The following is a 16286-nucleotide window of genomic DNA, read 5'->3' as shown; positions in this document are numbered from 1 at the left end:
ACTGAAACTCAAGACTGCAGACAGAGCAAACTTTCATTGCTAAGAACAATTTACATGAAGCACATGATTCACAACTCCCCACTGTCTATGGTTCTGTCAGTGCTGTGTGTGGCTATAAGCAACAAAGCCACTGGCGTCCCCGCTTGTAGGGAGGAGGTAAGCAGTCTAAAAAAAAGGAAAAGTTCCACCCCCCAGTGTTGGATCCACAAGCAGCTCTCCTTGCCTTTAAAAGCAATGAATTCCAAACAGTAATGAACACAATATATAAACAAATGCATTTACCGAGTATGTGCACTAGGGCAGAATCAGACAGAAGTCTCCCCCTCTGAGAGTTTTTATTCTAACAAGGGAATCCACACATACACACATGCATGTGCATGTGTGTGTGTGCATGTGTGTGCATACACACACACAACCACTGGCAGTTTGGTGAACAGGCCATATGAGTGAGACTGTGAGAGAGGCCGTGAGGAGGAAAAAGAAGGAGATTGAAGTGAGATACTAAAGGGAGACCCAATGGGAGTAACATTCAGGCCAAGCATGATTTCAAAGCGTGAAGCTATTGCAGGGCACCTGAAGACTGAGAAAATTTGGAGGAATAGTAACAATGGAAGGAATGAAAAAATGGAAGGGATAGTCATAGCTAGGAAATTGGAAATAAAAAATGATGCATGAAAAAACTTTGTTCAAGAGGAACCAAGGAGTGGGAAATGCAAAGGGGAGAGTGGGAGAGACTTGGCCTTATCCATACATGCAATCATCAAATTGTGTCCCATCTGTGTGCAAGGCACTGTTTCAGGAGCAGGGACACGGAGGCAGCCTCTGACCTCAATGAGGAAGGTCAACTATGCAAATATCCTAGGATTCATGGAAAGGATTCCTGGAAGGCTCTCTAGCAGGGACCACCTATTCAGAAGGATGTTTGGTGACAATATATGTGTATTGATGAAGAAAAGGACAAAGGGTGCCGTGGGCAGAAACCAATTAAAAGATTCTTACAGATGACACAAAATAAGAGTTTAGGTTTGCATTGTGGAAGCACAGTTCAAGAGAAAAATGAAACCAAATGGTTATGTAGTTCATGTAACTAGGTTTCTGTTGTGAGTAAACATCTGATTAAGAGATTCTTGGTATTAAGACTTAAAAATTACTCTGCTAATCTGATAAATAACTTTAGATGCAATCAGAAGCAACATAAGATATGGATTGCAACAGAAAGTTTTTCTGGTTTTATTCTTTCTTTTTTTCCTTCTTCCCTTCTTCCTCCTGCTCCCCACTCCTCCTTCTTCTCCCAAGTATAGTTCAAAAGTCAAAGGTTAAAAGAAAGTCAGAAAATAAAATTATTTGGAAAAATCTGAAATTATGAGATATGGTTATTGCAGCCACCATGTTAAAGTCATTAGAACGGACAAAGACTCATAATTTTAGAAGGCAAATGTCATCAAAGCACAAAAACTGCCTTCTGCTGAGTAAAATACAGAAGCCAATCAATGAAAAAGCCTGCACTGGCACTCTCAGATTTGTTCAAGAAAAATGTGGACAGAGTCAAGAAAATTGTAGTGAGTCTTTACTGAACTTTAGCCAAGTACGTTTCTCAAAACAAAAGAGGAGGTTTAAAAGGGATTGAAGAGGAGAAGAAATTTTTGAAAAACTTGTCATTAGTTCACTAAATTATTGAGTACATGCCTTGTTTGGAGCAGTGCGACATATTTCAAGAAATGCCACAGAAGAGTAGCTTCAGAATGAATTAAGGCTCATATGTGTCAAAGCAGTCTGTGATCAAAAATCTAATGTGGTAAAAATGGGGATTAATGTTGCGACTCACACAGAGAAACAGATCCTTCAGTTCTATAGCTCATGATCAAGATATGGACATTCAAAGGATGAAAGACCCATGAAAGATGCTTGGGGAAAACAAACTGGTCAAAATCCAACAGGGTTAATTCACATGCCACCTGTGCACACTCTCTGGTCTGCTAACCTGTGTGTATTGGTTACATATAATTAAACAGGCCTTGAAACTTAGGAAGAGTCCAAAGAGTCTCATAAAACCAAGTTGCAATAACTCTCCCTGGAATCCTCATTTTTTTTGGGGGGGCGTGTACAAGGGATTGAACTCAGGGAGGACTTAACCACTGAGCTACATCCCCAGCCCTTTTTATATTTTTACTTAGAGACAGGGTCTCGCTGAGTTGCTTAGGGTCTCACCAAATAGCTGAGGCTGGCTTTGAACTCGAAATTCTCCTGCCTCAGTCTCCCAAGCCTGAGATGGAATATTTCTCTTCTTTCCTGCTGGGCAGAATCCTGATGGAATCCACTAAAATCATTACAGAAAATTTGACTCCTCCTGGGAAGAGGTTTTTTTAATTGTATGAGAATAGAGATTCTTACACATGAACGGCATCACCTGGGGACCTTATAAGATGCTGATTCTGATGCTGAAGGTCTGGGGAAGAGCCCGAGAATTTTCATTTCTGTTAATTCTCAGTGATGCTGATGCTGCTGGATCCTTAGAAACTGCAAGTTATTGGGACACCTTTGGGTGGTGTTATCAGGAGGAGACAGAAACCCATCATCTTCAGGGTCAGCAAACTTTAGCTCAAGATGTGAGTCCCAATGTCAGTTACAGCTCATGCAATGTGAATGTTCAGAGATGAGGTAGGCCGCTGAAAGATTGAGAAAGTAGAACAAACAAGTCCACAGCTGGAGGTGATGGAAAACTGGAGCCCAGCAAAGGAAAAGATTTGCTCATCAGAAGAAATAAGCAGGTGATGAGAGAAGCAATAGAAATTATTACAAAAGAAATCTATTCTAGTAACAAAAATTATAAGAGTCAGAATGTCCAGGATGAGTTAATATTGTTAGCAACTAGTTTATAACAATATAACTTAAGGGATTCTAAAATATTAAATACTACATATGTATGGATTGGATTGTTTTTCCTTTCTACTTATTTGAAGGGAAAATTATATCAGATGTTTCCTCCTCAGCCCAATATTACATATTATAGAGAATAAAATATCAACATGATATGTAGCAATAAGATAGTTACTCAAAACACTGCCCAGCACAGTGGCTCATGCCTATAATCTCAACTTCTCAGAAGGCTGAGGCAGGAGGATCACAGTTGAAAGCCAGGCTGAGCAACTTAGCGAGTCCCTAAGCAACTTAGCAAGACCCTGACTCAAAATAAAAAATAAAAAGGGCTGAGGATGTAGCTCAGTGTCAAGTGCCCTGGGGTTCAATACTCAGTACCAAAAAAAAGAAAAAAAGATTCCTATTCTGTGCTAACAAGTACCTGCAAACTATACAGAAACGCAATTATGGTCCTCAACAGCTCCTCCCTTGCCTAAAAACAACAGTCTGAAAACTGCCAATCTGTAGCAAATTCTGTCTCTTCTAAGAATATTTTAAGAAAAGTGTTGGAGAAATCTTTGAAAGGCAACAAAGCACTAATTTTATCCAGACAACTTTTTCTTCTTTCCCTCAAAACATAGAATCTCTTTGGGGTTTTACTTCTTTTCCTAAGCATGGCAAACCATTGTATGATTTTCTACCTTAAGAAAAAACCTTTGCAGACATTTTTACAGATTTAGAGGAAAAGAGGAATGAAAACACCATAATTAACAAGAGAAATGGTATTACCACCCAAACCAAGCCAGCCTTTCCTTTAGCCAAAAGGAGTGAATTCTACACGGAAGTAAACATGCTATTTAGTCAGGATGTACACTAACACACCTGCAGGAGGAAAATTTCAAAATAACTATGGTTTCTTTTTCTTTTTCTTAATAGTAGCCATCTTTAACAAAACTCCAAGTCAATGTTTGGTGGTATTTGTCAGTTTGGACCTGCTCTGTCTTTTCATAGTTTTCTATTTTTATTAGTTAAGAATTATATAAATGTTTGCTAGGTCAACTTCAATGATTTCTCTAACAACATGAAGAATTAAATATTTTGGAACAGAAAAAAAAAAGGAGAAATTTCCTTTAGTCCAATTCTTTTTTTTTAATTTATGCATTTACTTTAATTAGGTATATATGATAGCAGAATGCACTTTGATTCATTGTACACAACTGCAGCACAACTTTACATTTTTTTATTGACTTAAAAAATAAATGACAGTGGAAAGCATTACAATTCTTATTACACATATACAGCGCAATTTTTCATATCTCTGTTTGTATATAAAGTATGTTGACACCAACTCCTGTCTTCATACATGTACTACAACTTTACATTTCCATGGTTGTGCACAATTTAGTGTCGCACCATATGTGTAGTCATACATGTACCTAGAGTAATGATGTCTGTTTCATTCCACCACTTTTACTGCTCCCATGTCCCCTCTCTACCCTCCTCATCTTGTCCAATTCTTGTCACTGCACATAGAAGGAAAGTAAGACCCCATGAGACCAAACTGCCACCTGTTCATTGGGGCACCTTGATTCCTGGTGCACTGTGCTCATCTTGTCCAATTCTTGTCACTGCACATAGAAGGAAAGTAAGACCCCATGAGACCAAACTGCCACCTGTTCATTGGGGCACCTTGATTCCTGGTGCACTGTGCTTGGGTCACTTTTTGTCTCCTAGGTGGAGTTTTTGTGATCGTAAACTAAGGGTCAGCTCTGGGTCACCTTCCATTCAAGATCAAGTTTTTGTGATAATTACATATCTGCAACTTCTTTTCTACTTGGCCCTGGACTCTAAAGTAGGAAAATGATGATGGGTTTAGCTAAACCTGGAGCAAAGTAAAGTTCTGGTTTGGTGATATAACAACGCAGACTTCAGTCTCTATTTGCAACTGGGGAAAGGAGAGGGGGCATTTTAAAATTTATTTTCTAAGACAACAGAGAACCCTAGCATTAGTCACAGATTTGGGTCTTGAGGAAGCTGAAGTTTGTAAATTTCAGGGGGCACGGTTTAAGAATAACACAAATTAATCATAGAAATGTGGGTTTTAAAGTAAATATTATTTAGAATTAAATGGCATCACACAAATTACAAATTTTAAAAATCCTCAAATACAAAATATAATAGGAAACAGATATTTTTAATCAATCAGCTATTGGACACACCTCTGAAATATCTTTTCTACATTTATTTTTTTTATTTGCATTCTTTTTGTTCACTTCTCCAACTGAATTTGCAATATTCTCTACTGAAAGAACAGAAAAATAATTCAGTCTTTTCTCTAGAACTGTTGATCAAAATGTGTAATTTATTCTTGAAAAATTTGAACAAGTTTCTTTCTGCTTCATAACTCATCATCGTTTATGTCATGTACATTTTTTGGATTGCCTCCAAATTTGGGGAAACTTCCACCAGTTTTTTTTGTATATAAACTGTAGGGTTTAGGGCATTTCAAGTTTTCGTAGCTGTTGACTAACTTGATGACAACTTGCTAACCATACTGCCAGGGCCTCTCCCAAGGTCAGGAGATGGGCTTACACCAGCCAGGAGCCTTGAAGGTTAGGTTCCACACATTTCATAGTAGGTCCACCTGGGCCCATCATATATATCCCCAACATATTTGATGCATCCTTAAATTCGCCCAATCCTTCCAAATAAAATGCCTGTTTTATTCAGAATACCTAAACTCCCTGATAGCTTAACTATTCCTTGATTCAGCAAAGAATCATCACTAAATATGTATTTTTTCATGGTCCCCTTGAAGTCAAAGTCAGTCCTGATGTTTGACTACCTGGTATATGAACTAAACATTAATTTTATTTCACTCAGGAAATTTAATATAATAACACATAAAAAGTGTAAAGCATTAGACAAATTTTGGACATTGTCATTATTTCTCTTAACTTCTGGAACCTTCCAACAGGCTGCATTAAGGGACAAGTGGTTTGTGTCAAGTGAGGCAGCCTCATCTCAGTGTAGCACAGCAATCAAAAGTTCAGATACCCAGACTAAACTATCTTGGTTCCAACCCCAGCAAAATCATCTGCCAACTGGGTAGCCGTAGGCAAATTCCTTAATCTCTGACTTATAATGAGCATTATAAAACCTCCCTTGTAGGGTTGTTTAGAAGGTTAAATAATAGACATGAAGTGTTTAGCATGATCCAGGCAGTAAGTAGCAAGATCTGAATAAGTGATAGCTCCTGCCATTTCTGGGAAACTTGTCCATGAAAACTCTTGAGTAAAACTACACAGGGGATAATGCTGACTCTGTTTCTCTATGTAGATAATGTTTGCAGAGTTCTGGAATTATAGGCAGTAGTCTACATAGCAGCAGCAAATTTCACCCCAAAGTCAATGAATCCTTTGTGATGACTGACAACTTCAACAGATAAAGAACTGCTGTGGCCTATGCTGAAAATGTGCACCTAAACCCCATGTTCCTTCAAAGGCATTTGTGTTTGTTCAGCCAAATGTGCAGTTCTCTAAAGTGCATAGTTTTGACAGTCTTGTGCCTTTTATAGCACAGGAAGGCTTTTTAGCCCTAATATTCCTGTTTTTTTTTTTTAAAGGCTTGACAAAGCCATCGTTTGCTCAAATAAAATATTTATAACAATAGAAAAAATTCAGATAAGCTCTACCTTGTCCTAATGGTCTCAATACATAGAGGAAATGAAACTAAGACACTGGAAAACCTCAAATATGTATAAGTGAAACTGCTCAGAACAAGTCAAATGGATAGAGAGCTATGTACAGTTCCCTTCAAGAAAACACTAACTATAAAAACCTGAATTTTGCAAAGGAAACACAACACAATGGTGTATAAATTCACAGCGTTTTCATTAACAAGCATGCTCTCTACTCCAGGGAACATTTGATATAATTAATTAATAAAGCCAATTTTTACCTAGTACTTCTGTAAAGGAATATTGCTAATGTAAATCCATCCCTAAAACTGGAAGGCCCAGGGTAAGAGTACAAACACAGGCCCAAACCATAGATCAAAATATCTAAAGTTACAAATCGAGCTAACAAATTGCTCAATGAAATAGGTTTTATCCTTTTACCTCAGCTGACAAATCTATCCTTGCAACATTTCAAAAGACCAGATTCACCTTTAGAATTCCTGCAGTACTCAAACTCCCATCTCATAAATGGGTGGTGCATGGGCTGGGGTTGTGGCTCAGTGGTAGAGCGCTCGCCTAGCATGTGCGAGGCCCTGGGTTCGATCCTCAGCACCACATAAAAATAAAATAAAGATATTGTGTCCAACCAACTAAAAAAATAATAAATATTAAAGAAATTAATAAATAAATGGGTAGTGTGGGGTGGCCTGGACCCGAGCCTGTTAGTGTTTTGCGTTTCTCTCTCCATGAATGTATATGTTTGGACAATGTTGTCCAAAATATATACATTCATGGAGAGAGAAACGCAAAACACTAACAGTCTCTTTCTCTCTTTCCCTCTCCCTCCCTTCCTTTTTCCCTCTCTATCTCACACACACACACACACACACACACACACACACAACCTGCCCCTTGGCCACTCCCTTAGGCAAAAGATATACAACAAATGGCCTTGAAGACCTTCAGGAAAATGGACTCAAAGGGTCCTAGTAGATGCAAGCTTAGGAAAGGGAATTTCCAGGGTTTCCAGAGCCCAAAATAAGGTCTAAAATAGGAAGAATGTATAATTAGGAGACCCAGGAGTGTGTCCATGCCATGGCCTAGGTCTGGGCAGAGAATATGAGCAGATGCCCACTGAAACCCAGGAGAGATGCTTCTTTTGCCTGTATCCTAGGCCTATATTTTAGTTGTAGAGCTGAAAATACTTGGAGAAAATTCCAAGTTGAGAACATCCAAGGGGACATTTGTTCCACGCTGGATGCCAAGGCCTAAAACGCTGATCACGATCAGTGAAAGGCAGAAGCAACCCTGATGGAATAGCTGAGAAGAAGACTCAATCTACAAGGCTTCAAATTAGCTGGACCTCAGAAGTCAAAATATTCTTCATTATGTTCGATCAAAATCTGCACTTCTTGCCCTGGCCAGCAGTTGTTTGAGCTCTGTGAACAAAGGATGGTCCCACATGCTCAAGGTTTACAATATATATCTTATGAAAGTGGTGTCTGTCAACTGCTGTAATGGTCAAGGCCTAGGTCATCCACAGTGGCTCTGGCCCATGTGAAGCAATTATCAGACTAAGCCAGTAGGAAGAGGGAGATGATGCAAGCAGAGCAAATCCATTAATATCATCTGATGATATTAGATGGCAAGTTTTTCCTCTTTCCTCAGACACTGCATCTCTGTATCCCTCCTTTACCCCTCCCAATACACCACACACACACACACACACACACACACACACACACAGTGAAAAGAACCTAAATAGGACAGGCTTAGAATGAACACTCACACACAAATACACACACCACAGGTAAACTTGAGCAGGCTCCATCTTTCCATTTAAGAAATAAAGATAATGAAACATCTTTTGTTTCTTCATGGGAATCACATTAAGTAAGGACAAGTGGGTGGTTCAGGGTAACTTCTCGAAGGTTAGTTCTTCCAGGCTCTCTTCTCCCTACCTCCTCCCTGAACTGAGTCCATTTGCCCACACAGCATTCCAAACCCTTTGACATGTTGCGCAAAGAAGCATGATAACCATTATCTTGCTTCCTTTAGAAGCAACACGTACCTGGAGATCAAGATATTGCAAGGAAAGGAGAGAGTACAAAATACATGGTGAGCATGTTTGCTGCTAATACCTATCTGCCAAGACATTTGCACTGAAAATCATAATTTAAATCTGCTGAAGCTGTACATATGGACCTGGAGGGCAGAAGCTAACAAGGTGGTAGAGTTATGTTTTTATGAGGAACTTGGCTAAATAATACCAAGCTGCAGCCAGGAAGTATATTTCCCTGCACCCTATTTTAAAAGTATCTTAGTGGTTTGCATCTGACCTAAGTAATATTCAAGCTGTTCAGTGGCTGCGACAGGACCACATTTCTCTTAGACCAACTCTGCTTCACTGCTTATAAACCAAAACAACACATGATGAAAAAAGAAACTTAAAAACTAAATTTGAAATTCAGCCTACATTTTTAGCAAAAGTCTCCTTTATGACAATCTTCTAGATAAAAAAAATTCAGTATTATTTGGTTGATGAAAGTCAGTATTATTTGGTTGATGAAAACTTTAAAAATTTTTTTTGCAATGGCTTTGAATGCCATACACTAATTTAAAATTTAGAATCTGAAGGGTTAGATGGAAATTTCTAGTAGCTTTTCATCATGTTTGTTAGAAGCTGAAATATCTTTTCCCATATTATATCAGAATTCAAGGTCCAATTACTTAGTATAAAAACAGCCAAACTGCTGTTCTAATTGATCAGAGTTAAAACTATTCTTATTGAAAGATTTTGCGGTAGACCAAATAGCCAATAAACAGTAACTGGTTGGTTTGGTAAATGCACGACCCAAATTGCATGACATCCTGCAGGATGCACTTTCCAGATGCTACATGATGTGCCAGCTCTGGGGGAGACCCTGACACAGTGAGACCCACTCCTTGCTGAAACGTCTAATGGAAAGGGCGTTCCATAAAGATATAATTTCACTTGCTACTGTTTTCAGCTGAAAGAGAGAGAGAGTGTACACAGGAAGGGGAACTTAGCTCAACCTGGGGCATTCAAAGCAGGTTTCCTTAAAAGACAACACAAGTTGAGTCTTGACAACTGAGAGAAAATTAGCCAGGTAGCAGGCGTTCCAGAAAGAGTAACAGCTTGATAAAGACACAGCAGCCTAAACTGCATTGGAAAAATGTAGTCCTTGGTGGGATGTGGAGACACAGATACAACAGGGAACCCAGGTCTCTGAGGTCTTCATTCAGCCTGATGAAGGAGTTAATAATAAGCAAATCAGGTATTTATTGGGCACTTACTAGGTTGCACACTATGTTAAGCACTTGAAAACTTTATTTTATTTAATCCTCACCTTTATATCCCCATTTTACAGATATGAGAGCTAGAAATTACAGAGACTGAGACAGGCTACACAGTCAATGAATGGGAGGTGGCTTTGGAATTCAAGATGGCTTGATATCATGGCTTGTACCCTATAGTATTCTACCTCCAGACTATCCCCAAAGAAAAGACTAAGTGGACACATTGGGTCCATTATACTGGCTACAGAACAGAGAAGGGGTTCATGGGTGGCCCAATTGTTTATCTATAGAGACTAAAAAAAGGGGAAAAAAAAGAGTGAGAATAAATCAATTCAAAAATACAGTCAGAGGTACTGAAAAGGAAATAATCCACATAAACATTAGCTTAGCACATTTAACAACAACAACAACACAAATGGGCTTTTGAAAACAAGACCAAGAAAATATAAGGACAGTTTACATCAATGTTTCCATGTACACAGGGTTAAAATATATACCCCTTTCTTTGCTTGGAACACACTGCCATCAACTCAGTGAGGACAAAGACCAGGCTTGTCTTATACATTCAGGATGGAGTCTCCAGATCTGAGCTCCCTACCTGGCAGAAGGAAATACTCAATAAGTATTGTTAAGAAGGGAGAATAAGAAATAGCCACTTTTTACAATGTCACTGATGTCATTATTGATTAGAAAAATAGAGTTAAAAACTAAACCTAAACAAAAATGTAAAAAGTCATGTTGATGAATGAAAAGTCATCAACAAAACATGTAACAGGTTGAATATACAGATAATGGTAAGGAATGGTCACCATGAAAGGCTAAGTCAAAAGAGAAGATAATGGCCAGGTATAGTGGCACAAGGCTGTAAAACCAGTGACTCAGGAGGCTGAGGTGGGAAGATCACAAGTTCAAGGCCAGCCTAGGCAGCTTAGGGAGACCTTGTCTCAAAATAATTATTAAAAAATAAAGGATCAGAGATATAGCTCTGGGGTAAAGCACCCCTGGGTTAAGAGAGAGAGAGAGAGAGAGAGAGAGAGAGAGAGAGAGAGAGAAGATAATGAATTCAAAATGTGGTTAGTATTTTGTATAACTTGATAAAAATAAAATGTTATTAAAGGAAGTGGCCTAGAGGTGAATATGAGCTTTCTGGGGGTGAATGGGGCAAGTGGACCAAAGATCACATTCTAGGGCTAATGATCTTTAGTCTCTGACACTGAAAAATATAAGTATACTGTTAAGGCTGGTTTTAGGAACTAGGAACATCAACCTTCTATGACATTGTTTAGTCCCCAACAAGAACTTTTCTTAGGTGTCTGAAAAGTAGAAGTCTCATTTTTCAGATCTTCAGTTTTTGGACAATTTTTTTTTCCCAAAATAGTCCTTTCTTATTTTTGAGCATGTAGGAAGAATGAATGTACTAAGTCAAAAATTTAAAAACAATTTTTTTTGAAAGTTTAAAAACACATTTTTTAGATTTTTTTCTTAAAATGAAATTCTTTGCCCACATGTGAAGCTACTATATTTAAAAAATGATTGAGTAGGAGGTAGTAAGTAATCTCATCCCCTTATATCTTATCTTGCAATAAGGTATTGCAAAAGAATGTTTTCACACTTTGCCAATTATGTTAGAAAGACCCGAAGCTATCTATTTACATAGAAAATTAAAATGTAAGTGTGATTACATTTCTCATCAGTATTGTAGCTATCTTCAAACTTTAATCAACTTTGAAAATTTAATTCCAATGGAATGAAGACAAATTCACAATGATTCTTTAGTTCAAACATTTTGAAACTTTAATGTCATAAAAATATGAAAGCTGTTGGCTTAATAAAACTTGAAAGCCAAGTAAAAACCACTAGGCTTTTAAAAAGCAGATTGTTTAAAAGTGTGTGTATAGATAAAATGAAACCAACTCATGGACTATTGAGTCTGGAATTTTCAAATCATAAATTTTATCCATGTAAATAAAACTTCACTAACAAAATCAGGGCCTGCTAATTTCTTTCTTTCCTGATCCGAAACTTAAGTTTAATGTGCACAGAAAATTAAGGGTGCCATGTTTATATTTATTAACATAATGTAACTGTTTTTGAGAGTCTGGAGTAAAATCAGAGGCAGCTACACCTTCTGTTACTGCAATGTAGGAAAACAGTTAAGAAAGAAACACAGATTTTATTGAACTACAGAACTCAAATTTGTGTTAGGATTTGTTCTTTCTTGCAATAGTGGAGAACAGAACCCTCTGCATTTCACCCAAAATCTACACAGGACATCTCCACGTTGCAAGAGGGGGAGAGGGTGTAAAATGTTACAAGGTGAAAGGTATGTAAAATCATCCAAATCTCCACCATGCCATTTTACAGATGAGGAAACTGAGACTTAGAAAGGGGAATACTTTGCCAGACCTCAGCTGCACATACCGAGATATAGGAATCACAGCAGCAAAATATCTACTTCGACGTTTTATGGGTTCTGCAATTCGCATAACAAGTCTTAAAGAACTTAATTCGTGCATTTTCCTTATAAACATCTCTTGGATTTTAACCATTGTCCTTCCCTCAAATAATAGCTGCAGAAAACCTTCAACTCTCTGAAGGCAGGGCTCTCTTGCTCCAGACGACCATCTCCAGAGCCTGGAACTTATTTTCTACCTTACTATCTCCACTGCCCCGTTATCCACCCAGGCAACCCCAGACAAATTAACAAATTGGAAATCTCTTTTCTTGAATCTTGTATTGAATAATTCAGGGCCAAGAAACCGGCCTGGGGTGGATAGCGTGGCCATTTCCAGGAGCTAAGGACTGATTAAGTGGCCATCTGAAGGAGTGTCTCCGGAAGAGCTGGGTGTGCACGCAGCATCGCCTTCGGCCACAGAGGGCCCAGGTGTGCAGCTGCTTTGGCGGCCTGAGAGGCTGCTGCCCTGGGCCGCTGCTCCCCGGCCGCCTGCAGATAACCAACTTCTCAAACTTCCCTTTCCGGGGGTGAGGGCTCGCTTCGATCGCGGCCAACAAAACGCCTTTCCTGCTCGCACAAAGGGGGCCAGACATGCCTTGCGCCCCCTTGCAATTGAACTTTTCTTCTCTTTTTCAAGTAAAACCCCCACATGCCTGCGGCCACAGGAATCGGGCTGCTTGGGTGCCGCCCGGACAAACTTTCCCGGTTTCAGCCGGAGTCCCGGGATCCCGGGGCCGACTGTCAAGCGCAGGGAAGGGCTGAGAAGCCCAAGAGAACCCAGGCGCCTCGCCCAGCCCAGGCTGGGGGCCACTCACCCGACTTCTGAACGTGCGGTGGGATCGTGCTGGCGATGCGCGTCCACAGGACGATGTGCAGCGGCCACAGGCCCCTGAGCAGCCCCCGACCCATGGCAGACCCGGCTGCTCGTCATAGACCGAGCCCAGAGCGCAGCGGACGGAGCCTTCCCAGACCCCTGGCTGCGCCTCCGCGCCGCGCCCTCTCTGGACCCCCGCGCCTGGCGGGCCGGACAGATGTGCCGGCCAGATGTGGTGCCCGCTCGCCAGCGAGGAGGGCGCCTGGAGGCCGGCGGAGGCCCCCGGCGGCCGAGGCGAGCTGCGCAGGAGGCCGGCTCCTGCCCCGAGCGTGTGCGCGCGCGGGGGTGTCGTCGGTCGGTGCGCGCGAGTGACTCACAACTTTACCCGGGCGCTGGGCGGGGGAAACAGGAAACTCCTCGCCAACAGCTGGGCAGGACCTCTAGCCGCCAGAGAGCCTTCTCCCTCTCCTCGGCATCCAGCCTTGGCTCTCTCCTAGCTGCCAATCATGTCCCCAAGACCGGCCCCTGCGAGGACTTTGGCAAACTTTCAGCTGCCCCTCACCGCCCTCCCACATCACCCAGGAGTTCCTCTGGTCCAAGTATTTACTCAGGAGTGACTAAGTGCATGCATTTCACAAACTACCAACATGGAAAGTGTCTGCACTTTCCATAGCACCCCACGAAGCATCTCCTCCCTCCTGGTAACCTTCTCTGGGTTGTTCTAGGTGCTTTATAGCTGCGTTTTCAAACTACAAGTTGAGATTCAGGAGTGAACCCTGAAATTCAGTTAGCGAGCCCTGATTACATTTTTCTCCAATAATATAATGATAAGTGTTGCTTCGTTAAACTTAGGTTGTGTGTATATGCGCACACACACACACAAACACACACACATTCCACCACATTGTTAAAAAGAAAAATTTACTGTAGGATTAAAGTCTAGAGGTTTTTCTCAAATTTTAATGTGCATTATTGATCACGTGGGAATCTTGTTAAAATGTAGATTCTGATTCAGTGGGTGTAGGAGGTAGCCTGATAGTCTGCGTTTCTAATGATTTCGTGGTACCCCAATTTTGACAGCTAATGCCCACGTTTTCATTCCAAGTAAAGAAAGAGAATTTGTAGCTTCTAAGTGAAAGGAGGTAACAATAGGAAGAAAATTTCAAATTTCCCTTCTTGCTGGGGTTTCCAGGTTTGCCCAACACAATCCTAATTTATATCTGTTTTACAGTTCAAATACTAATAGAACCTCTTTTCTCTTAGATGGGTTCAGATCAGATAATGAATTATATGATCAACCTACTTCCAGCTCTGAAAAGATATAGATTCTGGATAGCGCTGTAGTCAGGAGATTTTCCAGCTGTTCAGGCAATGAATCTCTTTGCTTGAGAAAGATTACTTGCAGAGGCAGGTGTCAGGTTCGCTGGGAATCTAAGCAAATAGCCCTCCCCCAAACCCAATCCTGAAATCTTCCCTGTCGGTCTGAGTTCATTTGCTTCATCCTGGTACTTTAAGTCTTGTTCAGACTAGGACAAAAGCTGCCTTGAGATGTTGTATCTTTTAAGAAAATGGCACTTCCCAGCCCTCATGTTTAGGGTAAAGGAGATGCAGGATAACCAGTTGGGCTAAACATCTTGCCCACCAATAACCTAGCTAGAGCTAGGTTATTGAAGATTAGGAAGATTGAGTTTAAAATCCTGGTCCCCTCATTTCCTTCTCAACACCCCTCCCATGCCACTGCCATTCTTTAAGCAAGCATCTCTCAGCCATTCACTCTCTGTCAGGGTTTGGGCCCTTTCTTTCAGTTTCTCAAACCAGAGCTGAAGTCAACTTTGCAAAATGCACTCCTGGCTACACCAACCCTATGATTAAAAGAGAATATAGAAACCAAAATCCTTGTACTTGCCTTTAACCCCCTCCCCTTGTAACCTGTCATTTGGCTTCCTTCATTCCCTGTCTGCTGAGCACCTCTCTACACTCCTCAAACATGCTTCTGTGTTCCCAGTAGACAGAACCTTCTCCATTGTGTCCTTCCCTTCCTCTGTCCTTCCCTTCCTCTCACCTCCATAAGTACATCTTTTGGTATAAGTTTTCTTGAAACCATTTGCCTCTCTTCTTTTAGCACTTACTACAGCTTCAGTTTTATAATTATGTGTATCATTCTTTAATTTCTATTCCTATCCCCCATTCAACTCCAAATTTCTAGAGGGCAGCCATTGTGGATTTCCCCCACTTACTGTTTCCAGCAACAAACCCATTAGAGGTGTTTCAGGATATTTATTGAAAAAATAAATGGCGGATGTGATAGAGATTCAGAAGAAAATTGTACTCAACCATCATAGGTACTTCATAAGTCTGGAGAAGACATTCTCTTACCTAATAATTTGAGATACAAACAGATTAGGTTTCAGCAAAGGTGATGTCAACACTACTTCCTTTTCCTAAGAATAGAGAAGTGTGGGGGTGTTTTTGTTTGTTTGGTTTTTGTTTTTTTCCAAATTTGCTCAAGTTCCTCTGGACAATAGAGATGTACTTTCTTACCTGGGCAATTTCAAAGACTGTTGTCATCCCACGGATGTGCCCTACATAGTTAGATGCTGGGTCTCTGCTATTTGATTCGTGGTGAAATGTTTCACCAGTGGTCTTTTTCACCATATGCCACTAATGTAGATTTTAATTTGGTTTATTTTTAACATTTCTGATTGAATATGCAATCACCTGTAAAGCTAAGGAGTGTCTGAATTCAGCTTTGCCAAGTACAAACCGCAACTAGTGTTTTAGAACTCTTTATGATAAATCGTAGGAGTGTAAACTCATACATATTGCAATTTGACACTGAAAAAGTTGTCAAGGTGCCCTTCCTTTGGGATTCTCTTTGAAAGGGAAGTCTGATACCCTCAATGGGGACATTGTTTTTACCTATCATTGTTTATTTGGCTTACTGTAATTTTCTGTGGGCTCAGCCAGTTAATAAATAAATGAAGAGGTTGGGTCATTTGCCACGGAAATGAAAAAAGGCTAACTCAGAGTTTAACAACAGAGAAGGTAATTGTAAAGCCCTTACCAAGTTGCAAAACAATAAAAATCAACTTGAACTTGAATCAGAGCTAAACAGCCTGATGATCTTTATTTTTCCAGTTTTATAAACTCTGTGCTGATAG

At 40.2% G+C, this 16286-nt stretch overlaps 1 protein-coding gene across 2 annotated transcripts in view; it reads right to left on the bottom strand.

Moving 5' to 3' along the window:
- The window catches only part of Tgfbr2 (transforming growth factor beta receptor 2), an 82653-nt gene extending 69193 nt beyond the window's left edge, over nt 1-13460 (bottom strand). Inside the window, exon 1 of one of the 2 annotated variants that reach the window (XM_046436862.2) lies at nt 13127-13460. In XM_046436862.2, the coding sequence (XP_046292818.1) occupies nt 13127-13220 (94 nt within the window). In that variant the 5' untranslated portion in view covers nt 13221-13460. The remainder of the gene's footprint in view (nt 1-13126) is intronic. The other variant, XM_046436863.2, reaches the window with a different exon arrangement.
- Between the last annotated feature and the right edge of the window lie 2826 nt (nt 13461-16286).

Source organism: Marmota monax, unplaced genomic scaffold, assembly GCF_021218885.2.
Source record: "Marmota monax isolate L192 unplaced genomic scaffold, Marmota_monax_Labrador192_F-V1.1 WCK01_AAM20220418_F8-fsc00021, whole genome shotgun sequence".
NCBI classification, from domain to species: Eukaryota; Metazoa; Chordata; class Mammalia; order Rodentia; family Sciuridae; genus Marmota; species Marmota monax.
This window is presented reverse-complemented; position numbering and strand designations above follow the sequence as displayed.